Source organism: Schistocerca serialis, chromosome 3 (genome assembly GCF_023864345.2).
Source record: "Schistocerca serialis cubense isolate TAMUIC-IGC-003099 chromosome 3, iqSchSeri2.2, whole genome shotgun sequence".
NCBI lineage: Eukaryota > Metazoa > Arthropoda > Insecta > Orthoptera > Acrididae > Schistocerca > Schistocerca serialis.
This window is the reverse complement of record NC_064640.1, coordinates 143,454,567-143,475,819: the sequence shown is the minus strand read 5'-3', so window position 1 is coordinate 143,475,819 and position 21,253 is coordinate 143,454,567. Positions and strand designations below refer to the sequence as shown.

At 38.8% G+C, this 21,253-nt stretch overlaps 1 protein-coding gene across 3 annotated transcripts in view; it reads right to left on the bottom strand.

The window, feature by feature from the left end:
* Window positions 1-4,242: 4,242 nt before the first annotated feature.
* LOC126469847 (type-1 angiotensin II receptor-associated protein) overlaps window positions 4,243-21,253 on the bottom strand; it is a 93,166-nt gene continuing 76,155 nt past the window's right edge. For 2 of the 3 annotated variants that reach the window (XM_050097146.1, XM_050097145.1), the window contains exons 6-7: window positions 18,713-18,850; window positions 4,243-4,581 (exon numbers count right to left, since the gene is read on the bottom strand). In XM_050097146.1, the coding sequence (XP_049953103.1) occupies window positions 4,430-4,581; window positions 18,713-18,850 (290 nt within the window). In that variant the 3' untranslated portion in view covers window positions 4,243-4,429. The remainder of the gene's footprint in view (window positions 4,582-18,712; window positions 18,851-21,253) is intronic. The other variant, XM_050097147.1, reaches the window with a different exon arrangement.

The window sequence follows — 21,253 nt, the reverse complement described above, 5'->3', positions numbered from 1 at the left end:
CCTTCACCTCTGCAACCTTTTTCCTGAAGAGCTGCCTGTTCACAATTTCTTCTGCCGTGATGCCGCATTTTTCTAGATCCCAGTGCACTTCTTTCACCCAGGGAACTAGTGTCTTCCTATTCTCCTGGAAGAGAAGAATCTTGTTGGCAAGCCTCTCTGATTCCATTCTTTTAATATGTCCATAGAAAGACAGACTTCTTTTCTTCATTGTGGTGATGATATTTTCAAATCATTGATAAAGTTCTTGATTTGATTTTAGGCAGAACGTAAATTCATTAGATATTTTTCAGGGCCCAAGCATCTTTCTAAGGAACTTCCTTTCTTTCTTTCTTTTCCAAGTCTGAAAGTCACTTCCTGGCTATTGTCTCAGATTCATATAAACATTCAGGTTTGACGACTGTACTGTAGTGTTGGAATTTGGCCTAGGATGAGAGTGATCTAGATTTGTGTGTGTTCTGACACAATCTGAATGATATTTCCATTTTTCTTGCCTGTTCTTCAATTGTTGCATTTTCATTGTTGTTTGGAGTCAAAATCTCTCCTAGGTGCTTGAACTTCTGAACTCTCTTGATGTCGCCATACTTTGTCCTCATTGTCCAGACTGGATTATTCTGGAATTAATTTTAATCTGGACTGACAGCCATAGAGACCTGTGTTTTCTAGAGATCTCTTGTAGTATTCATTTTGTATGGTCGAACAACTGTACCACAGGGAAATTAGAAGAGCTGCAAGAAAGTTACTTTATGTGGGTCACACACTAATCAGACAGAATGCAATTCATGTCATTACAGATATTTTTTAGTATGATCGTATATAGCAATGATGAAAATGCACAAAATTTCTTAAATATTTACATATTTAAAAAATGTCAAGTATGTACCTGAACCCACATGGATGCCATATAAAAACGACGCAACATTTCAGTTGATCTCTGCTACAGTCATGTTATTTCCTTATCAAAAAATATCTTGGAAACATTGTGTAGTTTCAAAGCATTCATATCTGTATTTTTCTTGACAAGTAAATGCAATCTTTCGAATAGCTATTTCTAACGTGCTACCCTCAGTATCTACAACAGACACCTGCAGCAGAACCACTGAAGTTCCTGCCACCACCACCACCACCACCACCACCACCACCACCACCACCACCACTTCAATTTGAATTGTCATCAGTTTCAAACATACCTTCTTTGTGACAAAATGTATAGTTCTGAATCATTTAATCTAAAATTTGATTGTTAATAATCTTTCACTAGCCACAACACTTGTCTTTCAGTATTTACAACTGTTCAACAGTATGGGGTTAATTTGAACTAAAATCATTCATATTAAACAATACAGTATTCTTGGTTTATAACCACACTAACCAAACAGTCAACATTATGATGAGTGACAATGATGTTTTGCAACAATTAGTAGTGAAATAATCTTAGTCAAATTAATTTTTTTAGAAAAATAAAAATAGATGATATATTTGATTACCCTATATACCCCTATAAATACAATCAACCAAACAAACAAAGGCACAGAACAGCAGGGAACCAACAGCAATTAGAGCTGCAAGGAACTACAGTTGTGAGAAAGACTCACTGATGATCCATCTCATACTCAAGAAGGCATCTGCAGATGACATGATGTGTACACTTCGTGTTTCATCAAGTACCAAGTGATCTAGGATTGCATTGCAGACACGTTACGGGCTAGTGACGCATTAAATGTTTCAGCTATGAAACAATTTGCATAAAACTTTGTTTTATATTGAAAACACTATCAGTAACTTATCAGCTTCATTTTAGAATAATTATAATTTTCATTTCAGAAAGTCAGTTGGATGAAAGTTAAGTTTGGAAAGGTTTTTACTTACCCTCTATGTATTTGTCTCCAGAATGAAGATCAGGACTTAACTTCCAATTAATCTTAAGGTTAATAAAGATGAAAATGAGCTTGGATCGGACAATGATAGGGGAGGAAATAAGGTGTGCGCCTTTCAAAACAACCATCCCAAAATACGTACACTGAAGCCCCAAAGAAACTGGTATAGGCAAGCGTACTTAAATAGGGAGATATGTAAACAGGCAGAACACGGCATTGCGGTCATCAATGCCTATATAAGACAAGTGTCTGGTGTAGTTGTTAGATCGGTTACTGCTGCTACGATGGCAGGTTGTCAAGATTTATGTGAGTTTGAACATGGTGAATATAGTGGGCACACAAGCAATGGGACACAGCATCTATGAGGTAGCGATGAAGTGGAGATTTTCCCATATGACCACTTCATGTGTGCACTGTGAATATCAGGAATCTGAAAACCATCAAATCTCTGACATCGCTGCGTCCGGAAATAGATCCTGCATGAATGGGACCAATGATGACTGAAGAGAATCATTCAACATGACAGAAATGCAACTCTTCCACAAATTGCTGCAGATTTCAATGCTGGGCCACCAACAAGTATCAAGTGTGTGAACCATTCAATGAAACATAATTGATATGGGCTTTTGGAGCCGAAGGCCCATTTGTGTACCCTTGAAGCTTTACGCCTCGCCTGGACCCATCAACACCAACATTGGACTGTTGATGACCGAAAACATGTTGCCTGGTCGGATGAGTCTAATTTTGAATTGTTTTGAGTGGATGTACATGTAAAAGTATGGAGACAACCTCATGAATCCATGGACCCTGCACATCAGTAGTGGACTGTTCAAGCTGGTGGAGGCTCTGTAATTGTGTGGAGTGTCTGTCATTTGAGTCATATGGGACCCCTTAAGCGTCTAGATATGACTGACAGGTGATACATACGTAAGCATCCTGTCTGATCACCTGCATCCATTCATGTCCATTGTGCATTCCAATGGAGTTCGGCAATTGCAGCAGGACAATGTGACACCCCATATGTTCAGAGTTGCTACAGAGTGGATCAAGGAACACATTTCTGAGTTTAAACACTTCTGCTGGCCACCAAACTCCCCAGACATGAACTTTACTGAGTATATCTGGGCTGCCTTGCAATGTGCTGTTCAGAAGAGATCTCCACACCCTCTTACTCTTACAGATTTATGGACAGCCCTGCAGAATTCATGGTGTCACTTCCCTCCAGCACTACTTCATACATTAGTCTGAGTCCATGCCAGGTTGTGTTGTGGCACTTCTGCATGCTCGTGGGGCCCTCCACAATATTAGACTGGTGTACCAGTTTCTTTGGCTCGTCAGTGTATTAACACATTGGCTGCCGGACACTTAAGTGATGGATGTTTCAATGGCGTTAGGCTGTGGCCACCAGTGGCCACACAGCAGTCAACATTTTAAATAAAACCTGAACTTGGTTGGCCATACAGGGATTTAAACCTCACTCAGGAATGGGTGTCTAGTACCATTTGGCTGTGGTTAACTACACTGTTGTTAAATGATTATTAAAAAAACTGCTACCTGTGAATAAATTCTTTCCTCATTCAGCTATATAGTGATATTTTGTTCTCTCATCCACTCATGAACTTTGCTGATAATCATATCAATTGTTGTGTGTGAATTTAATTTAAGTTAATTTTCCATTGTACTGTACTCCTGGGAGAGACTTAACTGCTTGTGCTTTTGGTTTTTCAGTCCACAATTTTACAAAACCCATTATCATGTCTGTGTCTACTGTACAGCATGTTCTCTCTCTTACAATCTCCTGATTCATTTCATTTCACAAATTGATGATATTTCATGAATAGTCTTGCAGAAAGCTTGAACTTTCACTTACAGCAGTTCCTGTTTCTTTTGTCTTTTCCCCCACACACCATAGGTTACCAAGCAATAACAGGTGTGGCATGTACCATATTTGGCAATTAACATTTCCATTTAATCCACAATGGTGGGGAAAAAGAAGTGCACCATTTACCTTTGTTCCTTTAACTTCTGTGCTATGCTTCCAACCTGCGTAACATTTTCTCAATGATTTTAAGCTTCTTGTAGACAATCTGCATTATTGCCTTTCAGTCTAATTTGTATACTCTGTACTTCCCATTTGGGCATATTTATATTTATCAGGCAAACTACTGAAAACCTAAATATGGATGGCCATACACAGAGTTTTTAAACTCATTTCTCCCAAATGCAAGCCCAGTCCACAAACTGCTGTATCACTGCACTGAAACTTAACATTTTTAGTGTGTTCAAAATACTCTTTGCAGTTAGTTGTGAGAGTCATATACAGTGCGACAACTGGACACTCGTGGGAAGAAATACGAGTAGAGACAAATTTGATAACATGTATAAACACAGTTTATTAAAAATATTTGCACTACAAAATGTACAGTGAGTATTTCTCAGTAGTTAATGAAATTTTCAGCTGAATTAGGATATTTCTTACTCCATTTGGAGACAAACATCTCTCCACACAATTAGAACTTTTAAATTCATATGGTAATGTACAAAAAAAGACTGCATCAGGCACCATATGGTGGTGGTATTTTCTCTGTGCCCTGAGCAGAGTATAATGATGGAATGGTGCTTGTTCCTGCTGCATTATTGCTGGGGACTGCTTGGTGGGTTCCACTGTCTATGTCCTCATATACTGTCCTGGTTCTGCCAGAATTACCTGAAAAATTCCAGGTTAAAGGATTTAAAGTTTACAAATATTGTAACACGAGTACACGCTTATGTATAACATAGTAACTCTTATGGTTATGATGCCACCCAGTTACATTATATGAAATATGTACAACTGGCACTTAAATTATTAACTCTCGCGAGGAAACATCCCTAACTTTATCTCATATTTTAAGGAGAAAAAAGCACATCTGCAAGATATTAGCCCCATCAATCAACCTTGTACAAAATTTTGCAGTGGATCAGTATGAGAATATTGTTAAAATAATATTGAATATACATAGGTGTGAGGTTGAGATATTACACAGTCGTATTACTTACTGTTATTCAAGTAGAATAATGTGTGTTCTTAAACAAGATTTTAAAACTCATTGAGCAGATTTGTGCACCTACCCCCTCCTCTTCCCTCTCATCTTCCACATCTCGCAAACAGAGCACTGGTTGTCACTCTGCTGTACTGGCATTAGGTGGTGGTGGTGGTGGTGGTGTAGTGAGTGACCAACAACCAGTGCATGCAAAAGTTTGAGAGTGGTACTTTCAGAAGGTTGTAACTGCATACTTTCAGAATTATGGCCCAAATTTTCACTCGGGATCAATTCCTGGGGGCTGATACCTTACAAGTGCGCTTTTTCCTCCTCAAAATATGAGGTCAAGTTGGTGATGTTTCCTTGACTGAGCAAGCTTTTCAGTAGTTTTGATATTTTTTTTTTTCCAGAGCTCAAGGTGAAGGCTGGAAAAGTGCCTCATAATCCACATTTGGACAAAATGATGAGGGTGCTAAAATTTCTTAGTTTATGAGTTTGTATCTTTCTGGAATGTGGTAAGTGATTTGTAGTACTGGTACTGCTTTAAGGAGTAGGAGCATCCAGAGATGATACAATAAAATTTCAGGAAGATATGCATGAAATGCCATAATAACAGTCACTACCTCCCAACAATTTTGAAGTGCTGTCAAACTGACAGTGTACTTTAACAACTGTGACAAACTTCTCCTATTGGAAAGCTACAAACACCCTATGTCAGTTTAAAGCAAAAAAAAAGCAAGGGTGGGTCCGGTAATCATTTGCAGAAATTGGTGGCAAATACAGATTGTGGTCCACATCAGAACTAATGATACAAGTTGAGAGACTAGACTACATTCCTTCCAATGAAATAAGTACAGTTGACAAGACTAGCCATTGTGCTTTGATATGCTCACCTTCTGCAGCTTTGTTCTGAGAGATGACTGCAGGCCTCTGATTCTGATACATGTGGAAGGCCTGAGCCAGATACTTAGACAATTCTGTGACAATCCACATTGTGACTCATGACAAATGAGTGACACTGGATGTAGCAAATATTCTCTTAATTTTGTTTTCATTACTGCAAAGTTTAAGTTGGGAAGCCATTTTCAAATTTGTACATAGTGTTCAATGATAATTTTTCAGATAGTTTACTCTCCACCCAGTCAAGTAACAGTTACTGACCACACACAACCTTCCACCAGAAGAAAATATTACGATATTAGTAAGCCACTGTACAAACTTTCACAGAACTAGTCCAAGTTGGCTAAACCTAAAAGACAAGCTGTGTAAGACTCAAGTGAAATTAAATCAGTCTCCCCTGAGCCTGTACTATTGGTCCCTTTCAACCTGGGGTAGGAATAAACTGACTCCTCCCTCCCAAACCCATCACTTTTTCTCTCTCCTGAGGAAAGAACGAACTGTTCCAAGAGTTAGGAACAGTTTCTCACTTTTAAATGAGTGCTGATAGTGCTGGAAGCTTACCTCCTGAGGGTAAATACTGGCCAGCTATTCTCTCTTTTTCACTCATAGTTTCATTTGTAAGCAAATCAAATGACAGCCTTGCATTTATGAGTTGAATCTTTCCACTAATTAAGAATCTGGGAAGTGACTCATGCTAGAATAGGCCTCAAGTCAGTGGGGGTTCTGCTTAGCATGCACCTATGAAGGTTGCCTGAAGATCACAAAATTATTGACATGTAATAGTAAAGGAACTGTTGGTAAACCTGAACTATTAGACAGTAAGAAAAATACCAAATATCTCATGAACATTTTCTTAGGAAATTCCAGGAACTAGCCTTCAGGACACTATGTATGAATATGCTACAACGCTCTACATATCACCGACAGAAATGAAGCAGCAAAATTAGACTAATAACTTGCACAATTGTACAAGCAAGCAGTCTGTGAATGGAACTCAAAGAACCCTTAATATATGGTGCAATGAGACAGACACCACCACACACTTCACAGTGACCATAAAGTATAGAATAAGGTATTAATTACAATGGTCTTCAGGACTCTATAATCTCTAGAAACAAATAGCAGCATAACAACACTATGAAAGCCTGACACCTGTATGTATTTAACATTTTGCAGGCAACTGCACAACAAAAAACTCTTATCAAACTTTTTTGTTGTCCTCCAAACTCTTTCAAAATCCATATTAGACACCAGTTTGCAATTAGCTTCAATTAATAATCTGTACATCTACATCTGCATTTATACTCAGCAAGCCACCCAACGGTGTATGGCGGAGGGCACTTTACGTGCCACTGTCATTACCGCCCTTTCCTGTTCCAGTAGCATATGGTTCGCGGGAAGAATGACTGCCGGAAAGCCCCCGTGCGCGCTCTAATCTCTCTAATTTTACATTCATGATCTCCTCAGGAGGTATAAGTAGGGGGAAGCAATATATTCGATACCTCATCCAGAAACGCACCCTCTCGAAACCTGGACAGCAAGCTACACTGCGATGCAGAGCGCCTCTCTTGCAGAGTCTGCCACTTGAGTTTGCTAAACATCTCCATAATGCTATCACGCTTACCAAATAACCCTGTGATTAAACACACCGCTCTTCTTTGGATCTTCTCCATCTCCTCTGTCAACCCGACCTGGTATGGATCCCACACTGATGAGCAATACTCAAGTATAGGTCGAACAAGTGTTTTGTAAGTCATCTCCTTTGTTGATGGACTACATTTTCTAAGGACTCTCCCAATGAATCTCAACCTGGCACCCGCCTTACCAACAACTCATTTTATATGATCATTCTACTTCAAATCGTTCCATACACATACTCCCAGATATTTTTCAGTGTTTGTTCTGCTATTATATAATCTTGTAGTTAGCAGAAGGAATACTACACCACTTTCTTTTCCCAGGAGTAAGTCGGAAACAGATGTTTCCAACATAAAGACAGACTTGTTTACATTTAACATGCTACTAATTTTCACATCCTGTTTACATTTAACATATTGGTAATTTTTTTTATGCTGCAGATGTATGCGACAGCTTCTTATTAGTTACCGTAAATCAGTGTAAGTTACCTTAAGAATTTTTAATTTTCCTGGTGTAGATGTCACATTCATCATGCTACTTATGCATATTTTGACAGTATTCAGGCAATAATGATGTTACTGACACTTAAGAAGACAGTCGTAATTTTGAATGAAATATTCTGTTTTAAAATTTCAAATGAAATACTTCAGCTTTCAACAGCTGTGTCTGCCACTGTTGTCACAACTAAAACTCCTGGGGTTGTCACAGTGTCCCATTTATACAAATGAGGCAGCAGAGTCTGGAACCTTCCAGAAGACAACAGAAATGACATGAGTGGGAAGCTGAGTTGGGCAGCTGGCTATTAATCTGCACAGAGCCTAAGGCTTAACCTCATGAAATACCTAAAGGATCACACTTGACTGATACTTTTATTTCTGATGAGACAGGTGTAATTGAAAGCCACCAACTGGAAGACCGACACAATAATGGGTGGATGCAATTTTAATTTCATGATACACCAGGTCAAATATTTTGAGAGGTTGCTCCCCATACAAATAAGAATTTTGTTGCACTGTCCACTTGTGGCACGTAAAGGAAGATTAAGATTTAATGCCCCTGTAAATAATGAGATAATTAGAAACTAAGCACAAGCTCAAAATTGGAAAGGTATGGAATGAAAGTGGTCACTTCCTTACTTAGGGCTCCTCTTGGCTTTTACTTTAAGCATCTTAGAGTAGCTAAGAGAATCCTAAATCTGAATGGCTGGACAGGTCCCATGAATGTAAGTCCCAGCCCACAAATTCGTGTATTCGGCGAGGGACTACTTTGAAAAAGAAAAGGAAAACAGTAAGCCTTATTTCCTGCTGTTCAGGTTGTTAAGAGAACTGCAGCAGCATTGAAAATAAGCAAGATTGCTTTTTGTAACAACAGGGAAAGAACACTACAGTATTGACAGTGGTGAGAGTGGCACAACAAGGCTGCACACACCAGCAAAGAAGCAGCTGAGGACGAAGCCACTGACAGCTTTGGACGATTTTCAGAAAGACTATTCGTCCTCATACATATGGCTATTATAAGAGAAGCAAACATTCCACTCTACCTGTGTCACTTCACAAAAACGATCTTTCCAAGGATACAAATTTTCATTACATACAGTGCTAAAAGACAGGCTTCAGCTATTCAGTGTTTAATGGACCCAAAATATTCATGGAAAGGACAGATGTAATGGCATGGCAGTGTATATTTCTGCACAAGAACACGGTTGAAAATATAGTGTGGATAGATGAAACGTGGGTTAATGCTAGACATTCATTATGTAGGGGCTGGAGTGATGGAACGCCACAGGGGACCAAGGCAATGCCTGTTGGAAAAGGAGGGCACATTATTGTTTTATATGCAGGTACATCGAACAGTTATGTGCCAAACTGCTTGTTTATGTTTTGTTAAAAAAAGACCGGTTATTACCATGAAGAGAAGAACAGTGGTTTTTCAAAAGTGGTTCGAAAGGTTGCTTATGACGAATCTGACAAGTCCATCTGTTATCGTCATGGGCAATAACCCCTTATCATTCCGTTGTTCACAATAGGACACCAACTTTGGCAACAAAAAAAGAAGATGATATTCAGTGGCTGAAATGACGAAAAGTGGATTTGAAAGAATCTATGAAGAAGGCAGAATTACTCAAGATTATGGCATAAAAGAACCACAATTTCTTACATATGTAGTTGATGAGAGTGCCAAAAGGCACGAGCATGAAATTGTTTGGCTTCCTCCATACCATTGCCACTTCAAAGCCGTTAAAGGGGTATGGCTGCAAATAAAAAATTATTTGCCTACATACAATACAAAATTCATGACGTATGAAGTTGAAATCTTTTTGTAGCAGATATTAATCAAGTACAAATGAGACATGGACAAAAATTGTACTGTTCACAAGTGTCATCAGAGAGGCAGCCAAAAATGAAGGCATTGTGGAAGAATGCATAGAAAATTTAATTATACAACTGGGAAGGAGCAGTGAGAGTTTGAGCAGTGCCGAAGAAGACTATTTCACGTCACATTCTGACAGTAATGAGAGAGGTGTTCCTCCATTAGCATAACTACAACACACTCCGTAATATAAGGAGTGACCAATCATCTTTATTGTGAGTACCACTTTCAGATTTTAACTGTTAACACTTTGCTGTCCACACATCTCTTACAAATGTATTCGCTTGGCACCGGCAGTGCTAGTTCAGATTACTTGGATTGTCGCCAGCAGTTCTTGACATTATCGGGAGGTTATACATTATTAAGTTTTCCTAATCTTCTTGTTAGTTCTCCTAAGGTCACAACCCTGTTTCCCCATTCACATAAAATTTCAAAGTTATATATACATAAATAAATACAAGATCTGTTTTTTTCATATATTTGTTTATTTGTATTGTCTTTGGTACTTAGTACTACTCTTTCGTAAGGTATGCAGCAAAAAGTCTCCAAGATGTAACGCAACTCCACAAGACTTGCACATTAAGTTTGTTGTTCTCCATTTTTTGTTTTTGCTACATACATGGCAGTTCCTTCATTTTCGTTTATTTGTTTCGGAAATAAGTATTAGCTGGTGTTGCTTTACGTGACCGGAAAGTCTGTCAACCAGATCATGAGGAGACGTATGCAATGTAGTGGCAACCCTCAAGTTTTGCTCAGAAGCAGGTACACGGTCTTTTATCCACGAATCACACACGTCCAATAAAAAAAATTGTGAAATCACTCTAGTGGTCTGTACCGAAATATTGCCATGTATGAGACACATTAGATAATGTGCAATTAAAGAGGTACATGCAAACCTTTTTTTGACCATTTTATAATTTTTCTGTATATAGGGTAATAACTCAAATATTGATCTGTCCGATCCACTCCTTTCATGTATTTGTTGTAGTCTAATACACTTCAGCTTTTTTTTATTGTGTAATTGGTTTTTCTACATTTTCTTTGAGTGTCAGTTGAAGTGGCATTATGTATTGTAGAGATCATTTGTATTGTTTTAGTTTTCGAAGCTCTCCATACCTGTGCGAGTACTTCACCTTTCCATTGATGACAAGATTCAAACACGTTGACTTTTGCGTGCTTTAATTTTTCCGAAAATCCTATATTTTGTTGTATCGTTCCAAAAACTAGTTTTCTTTTCCAGTAACTTCTCTGCAAGTTCTACACTATTATTATAATTATCCATGTAGAGGTCATGCCACTTTCCATAAGAAGGTGTAAATAGTTCCATCACCGTTTTTGCTAAAGGCTATCATGCACCGCTATATATCTTGAATGAGGACACGTATCCCACACTCTAATCTCACAGCATCTGAATGACTATCCCATATTACGTAATTTTCAATGGACTGTAAACTTTAAAATTTAACCGTCCACACAACAGTATCATTCCTTCATCAATTGAGATGTTTTGACTTGAATTTGCGAATTGCACTTCGAAAAGCCGGTTGGCATTATCCGGTTAATTGTTGTTGTCAGAAAAATGTAAAAATAATAATATTTGTCTGAATCAGTTGTGGGACATTGTTTTGTGAAATATCGGTGTGGCTATCAATGGATTTGTTGACCAATAATCAGTGATCCTTGCTGTTTTTTTACAATTCCCATAAGGACAGCAAGCCTAAACCATTTTTGAAGTTCGGGTCCAATAATGTTGACAAATTCGCCATTTTTTAAAATCCAGTTTCCTTCTATTGCAATTCTGACTATACTACTTGTTGGTTTTGTTGCTAATATATTCAAATAGATCATTCCCAATATACAATTCTACAATATCCTCGACACTCTGTATCTTTGGGAAATATGTTAGGACTGGGAGATCTTTCAAATTTATTACTGGTCCCCGGTAAATCAAAGTCTGACCACTGTGCACTGTCGTCGTCTTCTGATTCATCCAAATCAGTTGGCAACTGTAGCATTCGCCAAATTCTTCTTGAACGTATTTTACTACCTTCCGACAATTCTGCTTCACTTTCATTTTTTTCATATTCAGTGTCTTGTTCCCACTCGGCCAAGTCATCTGAAACGTCAGACAAGGCATCCGCTCATTCATCGTAAATAATCTTATCGTCTCTCATCTGCCATGATGAAAGGGCACATACTTGTTGACTTGTATAACTTATTGTTACCTAAATAAAACACCAACAGAATGCAAAAGATACTAAAGTGCTGTCGCTTGCCACTGTGCGATACTATGCTCACGACACCACTGTGTTGTCGCCAGCCACTGTGCGATACTAAGTACACGACACCACTATTGTGTCACTGGCTGTTGACTGCTGTTTCGCGCACGGCACCACTGTGGTGTTGCCGGATGGCATATTGTTAATGTACTGATAAATTATTCAGTCTCTCATTGCAGAACTAATTAATATTGCTAATATTTAACAATGGAAACAAAAATTGCAAATGTTCGATTTGAGAAAATTGTTTTCATTTGTATTTTGAAGTTTGACAAATAACTTTATGCTGTATTGGCATATTAGATACTAAATATGCTCATTTACATTTTTCGATATTATACAGGGTGTTCCATTTATCTGGTGACCGTCTGTGCAGTGCAATAGATACTGGGCAATGAGAGCTCCGTTGCCTGGCTATAAGATGCTGTGTCGCCCACCTACTGCTGCGGTACGACATGAATACATTTAAAATTTAAGCAAATAAATTTTGTACTCGCCAATGTCATGCAATTACCTGCCGTTATTTTCCACACATTTCTGACATCTACTCAAGAAATTATCACATGATGTAATTCTGTCCAAGATACTGAATTAATTGATTCATGGATATTATCCTCGAGTTCCTCTGTCGTGTGAGGATTTGTTGTGTACACTTCGCCCTTCAGTGCACCCCACAAATAATCACATGGAGTTAAATCGGGACTTCTAGTGGTCCAGATATTGTTACTTATCATTCTTTCATTGAACACATCATTAATTGCATGCAAAGAAACATTGGTCATATGAAACCTTGCTAAATCCTGTTGAAGAAATGTGAAGCTTCATTCTCTTTCACTCAGTTCATTAAAAAATGGCCGTAAAATGTTTTTTTACACATCTTTCACTTGTAACTGTGTCATCAAAAAGAATTGGGCCTATTATTCTGTCACCACTAACTGCACATCACATCCCTATTTTTTGATCATGAAATGGTTCCTCATGAAGCACAACAGGTCTACCTGCGCTCCAATGTTGACAGTTTTGGGAATTAACATACCTGTGTAATTGGAACGAAGCCTCATCTGAAAACAGAATGAGGTAAGGATCCATTTCACCTTCACGCACTTGTTTAAAAAACCCATTCGCAACACTTAACCCTGTGTGCAGGATCACCAGGTCAAAGTTATTGTACTACTTATACTTCATAGGGCCTTAGACCAAGCAGCTTAGCACCTCTTTATACAGAGGTGCACAATATTTGTGTTTGCTGCAAAAGATGTCCAAGACTTTTCAGGTATGCAGTGTCACCGCGATGAGCTTCTGTGAACACTATACGTCATCTTTTATGCTTCTAGTCTTTAACACTTCTCGCTTCACAAAATTTATTCACTAATTTGAACTCCATCACAACTCTGAACTCTAACACCTTGAAACTTCTGTTCAAACAATCTCCAAACAGTACAAACAATCTCCAAACAGTATGAGTGGACTCTCTACACACAAATGGATTATAAACAAACATTTGTTACGGAACTGAATAATTCGCTCTTGCCATGGTTGCATTCGCAAACTTCCCTGTTACACTTGTGATGCCCATTTCACTGGTCGACAAGGTATGTATGTGTGTATGGCCTTCAGGCATGGCTGGCCTGCAGTATCCCAGGCAGGCGGTCATCAGATAAATGGAACAGTCTGTATATTACAAGTAGCAACTGTAACTAAATTCATGCATACACTATAGCTAATGGCACTTGTGGTCCTGGGCGAACCAACAGAACTATCTTTTTAGGTTTGCCTTCACTTGATCGAATGCCTTCTGCATTTCTGGTGTCTAATGCAGTAACTGCTGGCCACTCATGTTCTTGACCATTAATCCTGCTAACAGCACCTGCGCCCTGGTCATCCTTGGCAGATGTCGATTGCAGTTTCGTGTTCCTAAAAACCTTCCAAGTTGGTGGTAATCAGTTGATCAAAGTATCTCTTCAATTATGGCTATTTTATCCTTCAAGGGGCACATCCCAGCTGCTGACCGTTTGTCACCAACGAATGTCACCTGCTGTTGCCAGAACATGCACTTTGCCTTACTGATTACCATTCCACATTTATTGATGTTCTCAAAAATGGTCCTGAGGTGTTCTTCATGCAACTCCTCTGACTTTGAGAACACCAATATATTGACCAAATATACAAAACAACTTTGCAGTCCCTTTAGCAGCTCATTAATAAACCACTGCCATGTCGTGTCTGTGCTGTGTTCTTCAAGCTAAATGGCATTTGCACATACTTAAACAAACCAAAGGGTTTTGTTACTGCTGTCTTTGGTATATCCTTCTCAGTTACTTGTATCTAATAGTATGCTTTTCTTGCAGTCAATTACGCTAATTATTGTCGCTCCTGCCAGAACTCTGGTGAAATCCTTTATGATGAGTATCAGGCACTGTACCGGTGTTTAACACCCGGTAGTCACATAGAGCTTCCAGTTGCCATCTTTTTGTACCATGTGCAGTGGCGACACTCGGGGTGGGGGGGCAGGGGGGGGGGGTATCAGATCTACATAGCATGTTCACCTTACACAAGTACTCAAATTCTGCCTTTGATACTATGAAATGGTCTGGGGCTAACCTTTGTTGGAGCACTGTGTTGTGCAACACCATTGGCATATGCACCATGTTGTTACCACTTTCACCAGTTACCCAGTTACCACCCAACACTCACTCGTGTGTGTGTGTGTGTGTGTGTGTGTGTGTGTGTGTGTGTGTGTGTGTGTGTGTGTGGTGTGTGCGTGTGAGAGCATATCTGTGATGAATTCCCCTCTTTCCTAATTTGTGTGGTGCTGATGTGTACCTCTATTTCTATCTGACACGGTAAATTGGCAACCACTATGACCTCTGCTAGCACAAAGGTCGACCAGTAACTCTGCTGGCACCCTTAATATCTCAATTTCACATTTTATCCATCATAGTTTCACCTGCTGAGATTCCAGTAACCTCTTCAGAGGAAACTTAATTACTCAAAGTTTTCGCCAGATTGTTCAAACTATGACAAACTCAGCAAACTAGTTATGTGCATTTTATTAGGCACAATGCTACATTAATAAAGGAATAGTAATCACATACTCATGAATATAAACAAGCAAACAGCAGTGTTCTTTTCGTGGCCTGCCATGCCTACTGCTGACTGCTGTCATATGAGTGTGCACAAGGTTTCGTGCATCTTGTTGCTCTGTTGCCAAACCACCGGTGATACCAACAAATCTGTACCTGTTGGCTGTTTTGGGCAGCTCTTAATTGTTTCTTGGCCAGGTAAGTTTTTCTAGTTTTGCAATACTACTGACACTTGCCTCTGTAGTGCACCATATTGTTGTTAAGCTTCTGCATTTGATTAGTAGTATCCACATGCTGGCACTTCCGTATTGCTGCAGTCTCTTGCTGTGCGTAACCATCTCACCATTGTCACGTTTGCTCTATGTGTACTGTCCAATTTTGCATAAATTTGGTCTGCCAGTGATATCAGCATCTAAACATCGTCTTTATCACCAGACATTACTGCTGCCCTCACTGCACCTTGCAACTACGCTAGCCACATGTGTCTCAGTATAGCGTATGGTAACTGCTTCTGCAATGATTCCTTGTAAGTACTACCAATATTTGGAGAGTGTGTTCTATCTTCAGTACCTGTTGTATATTTTTACCTAGTGGTTTACACATTCTGCTGATCAACAATATTTCCGAGCATGTATACTGCTGTTTTACCTATGGCTTAAGTATGATATCTGCACCTATGGCAGCTGCCCTGGTGTCTGATGCTTTTACTGACACTGCAAACCTCATGCATTCATCTTATCTCATTCTGTTCAAATGCCAGCTCAAGCATTGTAAACCAAAGTTCCAGTTTGTGCACTGTTAACTGTGATGTCTGCACCTTTGTTTGGGATTCATTTGTTGCTGCACATCTGCTGCTAACTGCTGGATTTTGGCTCACTGCAGAATTCTCCTGTTCCTCAACTGCCAACTGCAACCCATCTTCTCTGATAGCTGCTAACTCTCTCTGTGTGCGCACGCATGTGTTGCCCCTTGACCCAACAGTATTGCTTAGCTCTGCATGCCCATTTGGGTATCTCTGGTTGGTTGCATGATCACCACTCATATGTTGCATCCAAATAATTACCACACGTCAGGATTTCTCTAAACTTTATTGCCAATCTTAGGCACGCATTGTCAAAAGAAACGCAAAATACTACAACCAAAAACAAATAATAAAATCCAAGGCATAAAGCAACTACCAACTGGGTCTGCTCCAGAGAATAAAAACCAACTTGCACTGTGCGGAAGTCACTCTGGTGGCAACAGCTCCCATAATGTTATTAGTGTTAGGCTGAACATCACACGTGTATCCACACAAGTACTGTGGTTGTAAAACTTCCTGGGGTTGTTTTTACTTGTGATAGCTCTGGTACCTAAGACAGAAGCTTTTCAAAGCAACTGACTGTGGTACAATATGCTTTTCTGTCAGTACGTACAACCTGTGGGGCACCACCTATTTAAAGTATTTCATCACTTTAGGCATGTGAACACTCAAGATCCAGACTTTCACACCTATTCTTAACATTTGTGAAGTTACAATATGACAACAGTACCATTAACAAACAAGAAATCTTGCCTATTTTGATGATCTGTATCGTAATCCATAAAAAAAGAACTCTGTGTCAAAGCATAGAAAACACTAGGTAAATAACACTCTTACACCCACTTTTTATTTTCCTTGCACTTTTTTTGGTGTTAAACCTTATAACTTGCAACATTGCCTAACTAGGTCCAATGCAGTGCGGGTGGAAGAGTAATACTAATTGTTTTAATGCAGACTAAACAGTTTACAATTTACACTACTGGCCATTAAAATTGCTACACCACAAAGATGACGTGCTACAGACGTGAAATTTAACTGACAGGGAGAAGATGCTGTGATATGCAAATGATTAGCTTTTCAGAGGATTCACACAAGGGTGGCGCTGGTGGCAACACCTACAACGTGCTGACATGAGGAAAGTTTCCAACCAATTTCTCATACACAAACAGCAGTTGACCAGCGTTGCCTGGTGAAACGTCGTCGTGATGCCTTGTGTAAGGAGGAGAAATGTGTACCATTACGTTTCCGCCAATCCCAGGAAACGCATTTGCATTTCCTGACCTATCCCAATGAAGACGGTACAAAGTAATGGCTGTGACAGGTCTGACCAGAAGATTTAACATAGCCATTCTACTGCTAAACTTTTCACCTGAAGCTGAAATAATACAATGGCATGTAAATACACAACCAACACGGTCACATTGTAGCCTATCGCGATTGCGGTTTATCGTATCGCGACATTGCTGCTCGCATTGGTCGAGATCCAACGACTGTTAGCAGAATATGGAATCGGTGGGTTCAGGAGGGTAATACGGAACGTCGTGCTGGATCCCAACGGCCTCGTATCACTAGCAGTCGAGATGACAGGCATCTTATCCACATGGCTGTAACGGATTGTGCAGCCACGTCTCGATCCCTGAGTCAATAGATGGGGACGTTTGCAAGACAACAACAATCTGCATGAACAGTTCGACAATGTTTGCAGCAGCATGAACTATCAGCTCTGAGACCATGGCTGCGGTTACCCTTGATGCTGCATCACAGACAGGAGCACCTGAGATGGTGTACTCAACGACGAACCTGGGTGGACGAATGGCAAAAAGTCATTTTTTCGGATGAATCTAGGTTCTGTTTACAGCATCATGATGGTCGCATCTGTGTTTGGCGACATCGCGGTGAACACACATTGGAAGCGTGTATTCGTCATCGCCATACTGGCGTATCACCCAGCATGATGGTATGGGGTGCCATTTGTTACATGTCTCTGTCACCTCTTGTTTGCATTGACGGCACTTTGAACAGTGGAAGTTACTTTTCAGATGTGTGGCTCTAAGCTTCATTCGATCCCTGCGAAACCCCATATTTCAGCAGGATAATGCATGACTGCATGTTGCAGGTCCTGTATGGGCCTTTCTGGATACAGAAAATGTCCGACTGTTGCCCTGGGCAGCACATTCTCCAGATCTCTCACCAATTGAAAACGTCTGGTCAATGGTGGCCGAGCAACTGGCTCGTCACAATACGCCAGTCACTACTCTTGATGAATTGTGGTATCGTGTTGAAGGTGCATGGGCAGCTGTACCTGTCCATGCCATCCAAGCTCTTTCTGACTCAATGCCCAGGCGTATCAAGGCCGTTATTACGGCCAGAGGTGGTTGTTCTGGGTACTGCTTTCTCAAGATCTATGCACCCAAATTCCGTGAAAATGTAATCACATGTCAGTTCTAATATAATATATTTGTCCAATGAATACCCATTTATCATCTGCATTTCTTCTTGGTGTAGCAATTTTAATGTCCAGTAGTGTAATAATCTGTGATTGTAGGAGCAGTGCTACTTCATCATTCAGCACACCATAGAAATTTGTAGATAGAACAAATTATATAGGTGTGTTGCATTAACAGAAATGCGAAAGCTGAAAAATGCATAATAAGCTTCCAAAACCACATATAGCTTGTGCAGAAATTTCGTATCAATTAACTAAATTTCAAAATTGTGTCAGGGATTAGTAATTAATGATTACCAAATATACCACCAAATCCAGGGAATGCATTTGTATTTCCTGACCTATCCCCATGAAGACGGTACAAAGCAATGGCTGTGACAGGTCTGACCAGAAGATTTAACACTGCCATTCCACTGCTAAACTTTTCACCTGAAGCTGAAATAATAAAATGGCATATAAATACACAACCAAATATTTTCAACCATGTTCAAAACTTAATATATCAGGGAATTAACAAGTATTAAGATATTTGTTGGAACATTACACATTAGGCCATTACAAACACTTATTTTCTCATTACTGAAGGCAGGAAGCAATATTACACATTCAGAAATTAAATATTTGACACATTATGAATCACAAAAGTTTATGAAACTGACTGTGCAGCATTTCTTCTAATGTGAAAACATGTTCAGGAATACATTTAGCAATACTGGTAGTCACATACAAGTTTTATGCTTTGCATGCTAATGTACATGGACATTAAGAATTATTCTTTACTTTGTTTAGATATCAATTGCAATCTTTTTCAGATTAGGAAGGAGAACGAGCAAGTTTGCTTAAAGATTGCACACTGAGCATATTCATTTATTGCTCTTTGAGCCCAAATTATTGCTATAAAATTTTAAACTGTAAAATTAGATCATAGTAATGAGTCGTTAAAAGAATGTAAACAACACAGAATACCTTTCATATTATTTATATCACACCCAGAAAAAAACATGAGCCCTTTCTCAATTTAGAGAACACTAGACAACTGAAAAACACACAGTGGCAACTTTTAAAATTTGATAATTAAATTAAAATACAATTTCAGAGCTTCACGCAGTCTGCTTGTAAAACTGAACAAGTTAATGCACTCTTCAAATATATATACACAGGGTGTTACAAAAAGGTACAGCCAAACTTTCAGGAAATTATATATATATATATATATATATATATATATATGGCTATTATTCATTGTTCATCTTTTACTTTTATCTTTATAGCCCCATTGTCACTACCATGTAGCAAAGATTGAATGTAATTACATTATAAAATTTGAGCAGCATTTCTATGCAAATTTTTTTTTACCAATGATCACTGAAAAATTCTGCATAAATAATTAAAACCAACCCATTTATTATCTTTCATTGTTTGTCTCTTATTTGATAAAGCTGCCTTAATATTTTGAATGGTTAAGTTTTTCTGTTACCTGACTTTATTTTAATTAGGTCTTTAAAGTCTGAAAAAGCAGGTTGTTTTATTAACACAAATACTCATATTTTAGTCTTTACTAAGACGGGGGGGGGGGGGGGGGGGGGGGGGGTCCCATCAGATATTACGGTGGGATCCCACCATAGTTAACAAGGACCCATGCCCCAACACAGCTTAAGGAACCTATCATTTCATTTGCTAGTGGAGTGGTTACTCCCATAGTTCCCTAGCTGTATTTGGCCTCTTCTGCTATTTACTTTGGTACAAATATCTCTTTCTGTTCCCTTCTGTTGGTCACACCTACCAACTTTTGTTTCTTCAACACAGACAGGTGAAGCTTTCTAAGACTGAGGGTACATCAAATGTCCTTATCTAATTGTTAAACCATCTCTGTATGGATTAATAGTCAGACGTGGTTTCATCAAAATTTCTGATATGAAAGCTCCATCGTACTCTTACTTGGCAAGATTGCAGTAAGCTCTTCAGAGGAAACTTATTTACTCAAAGCTTCCACCAGATTGTTCAAATTATGACAAACTCTGCAAACTAGTTATCACGTGAATTTTATTAGGCACAATGCTACATTACTAAATAAATAGTAACCACATACTTATTAATATAAAGAAGCAAATATCAGTTTTCTTACACATAATTTAACAAACTTTTATAAAGGAAACTCAAGTGCACACAAAATGTGAAACTGTAAACAGTCTGTCCTTAGAAGTGCTAAAACGTGAATACAATATTACTAAGTAAAAGCTAAAATAAGAATTGCATGATCGCTCTCTTACAAAAGCGTTTTTATGAGCCAATCTCTGAAAGTACATCAAACCTCACTCCAAATTATTTAGGAAGCATATTATTCATTTCAATAAGTCTAAAAAATTCACTTTATAATTAAATCTGTTTTAACAGAGTGCAGTGTTGTTGGTTTATTACCTCTGCTCCCTTATCTACATATGCGAAACAAATTAATATCAGTTGTATGAGGTCACAAGTAAATGAAAACTGATAAAACTGATCACACCAAAAGCAATTTTGAAAAAGATGCTTTATATTTATGGGGGAAGAAAATCAAACTAAACTCTGCATTACAGAGGTTTTAAGCTCTCTCTATTAAAAGAGTCTACATAATACAAAATTCACGAACACAAAATACAGCCCTGTTAAATTGAAAATATCAAAAACAGGACATAGACTAAGGTCATACTTTGTAAACAACAACAACAACAACAACAACAACAACAGCAGCAGCAGCAACAGCAACAGCAACAAAAAACAACAACCTACAGCACCATATGTTCTGCAGAGCTGACCATGGCTGTGGAACAATTCGAAGTCTATCATTAACAAGGTCTG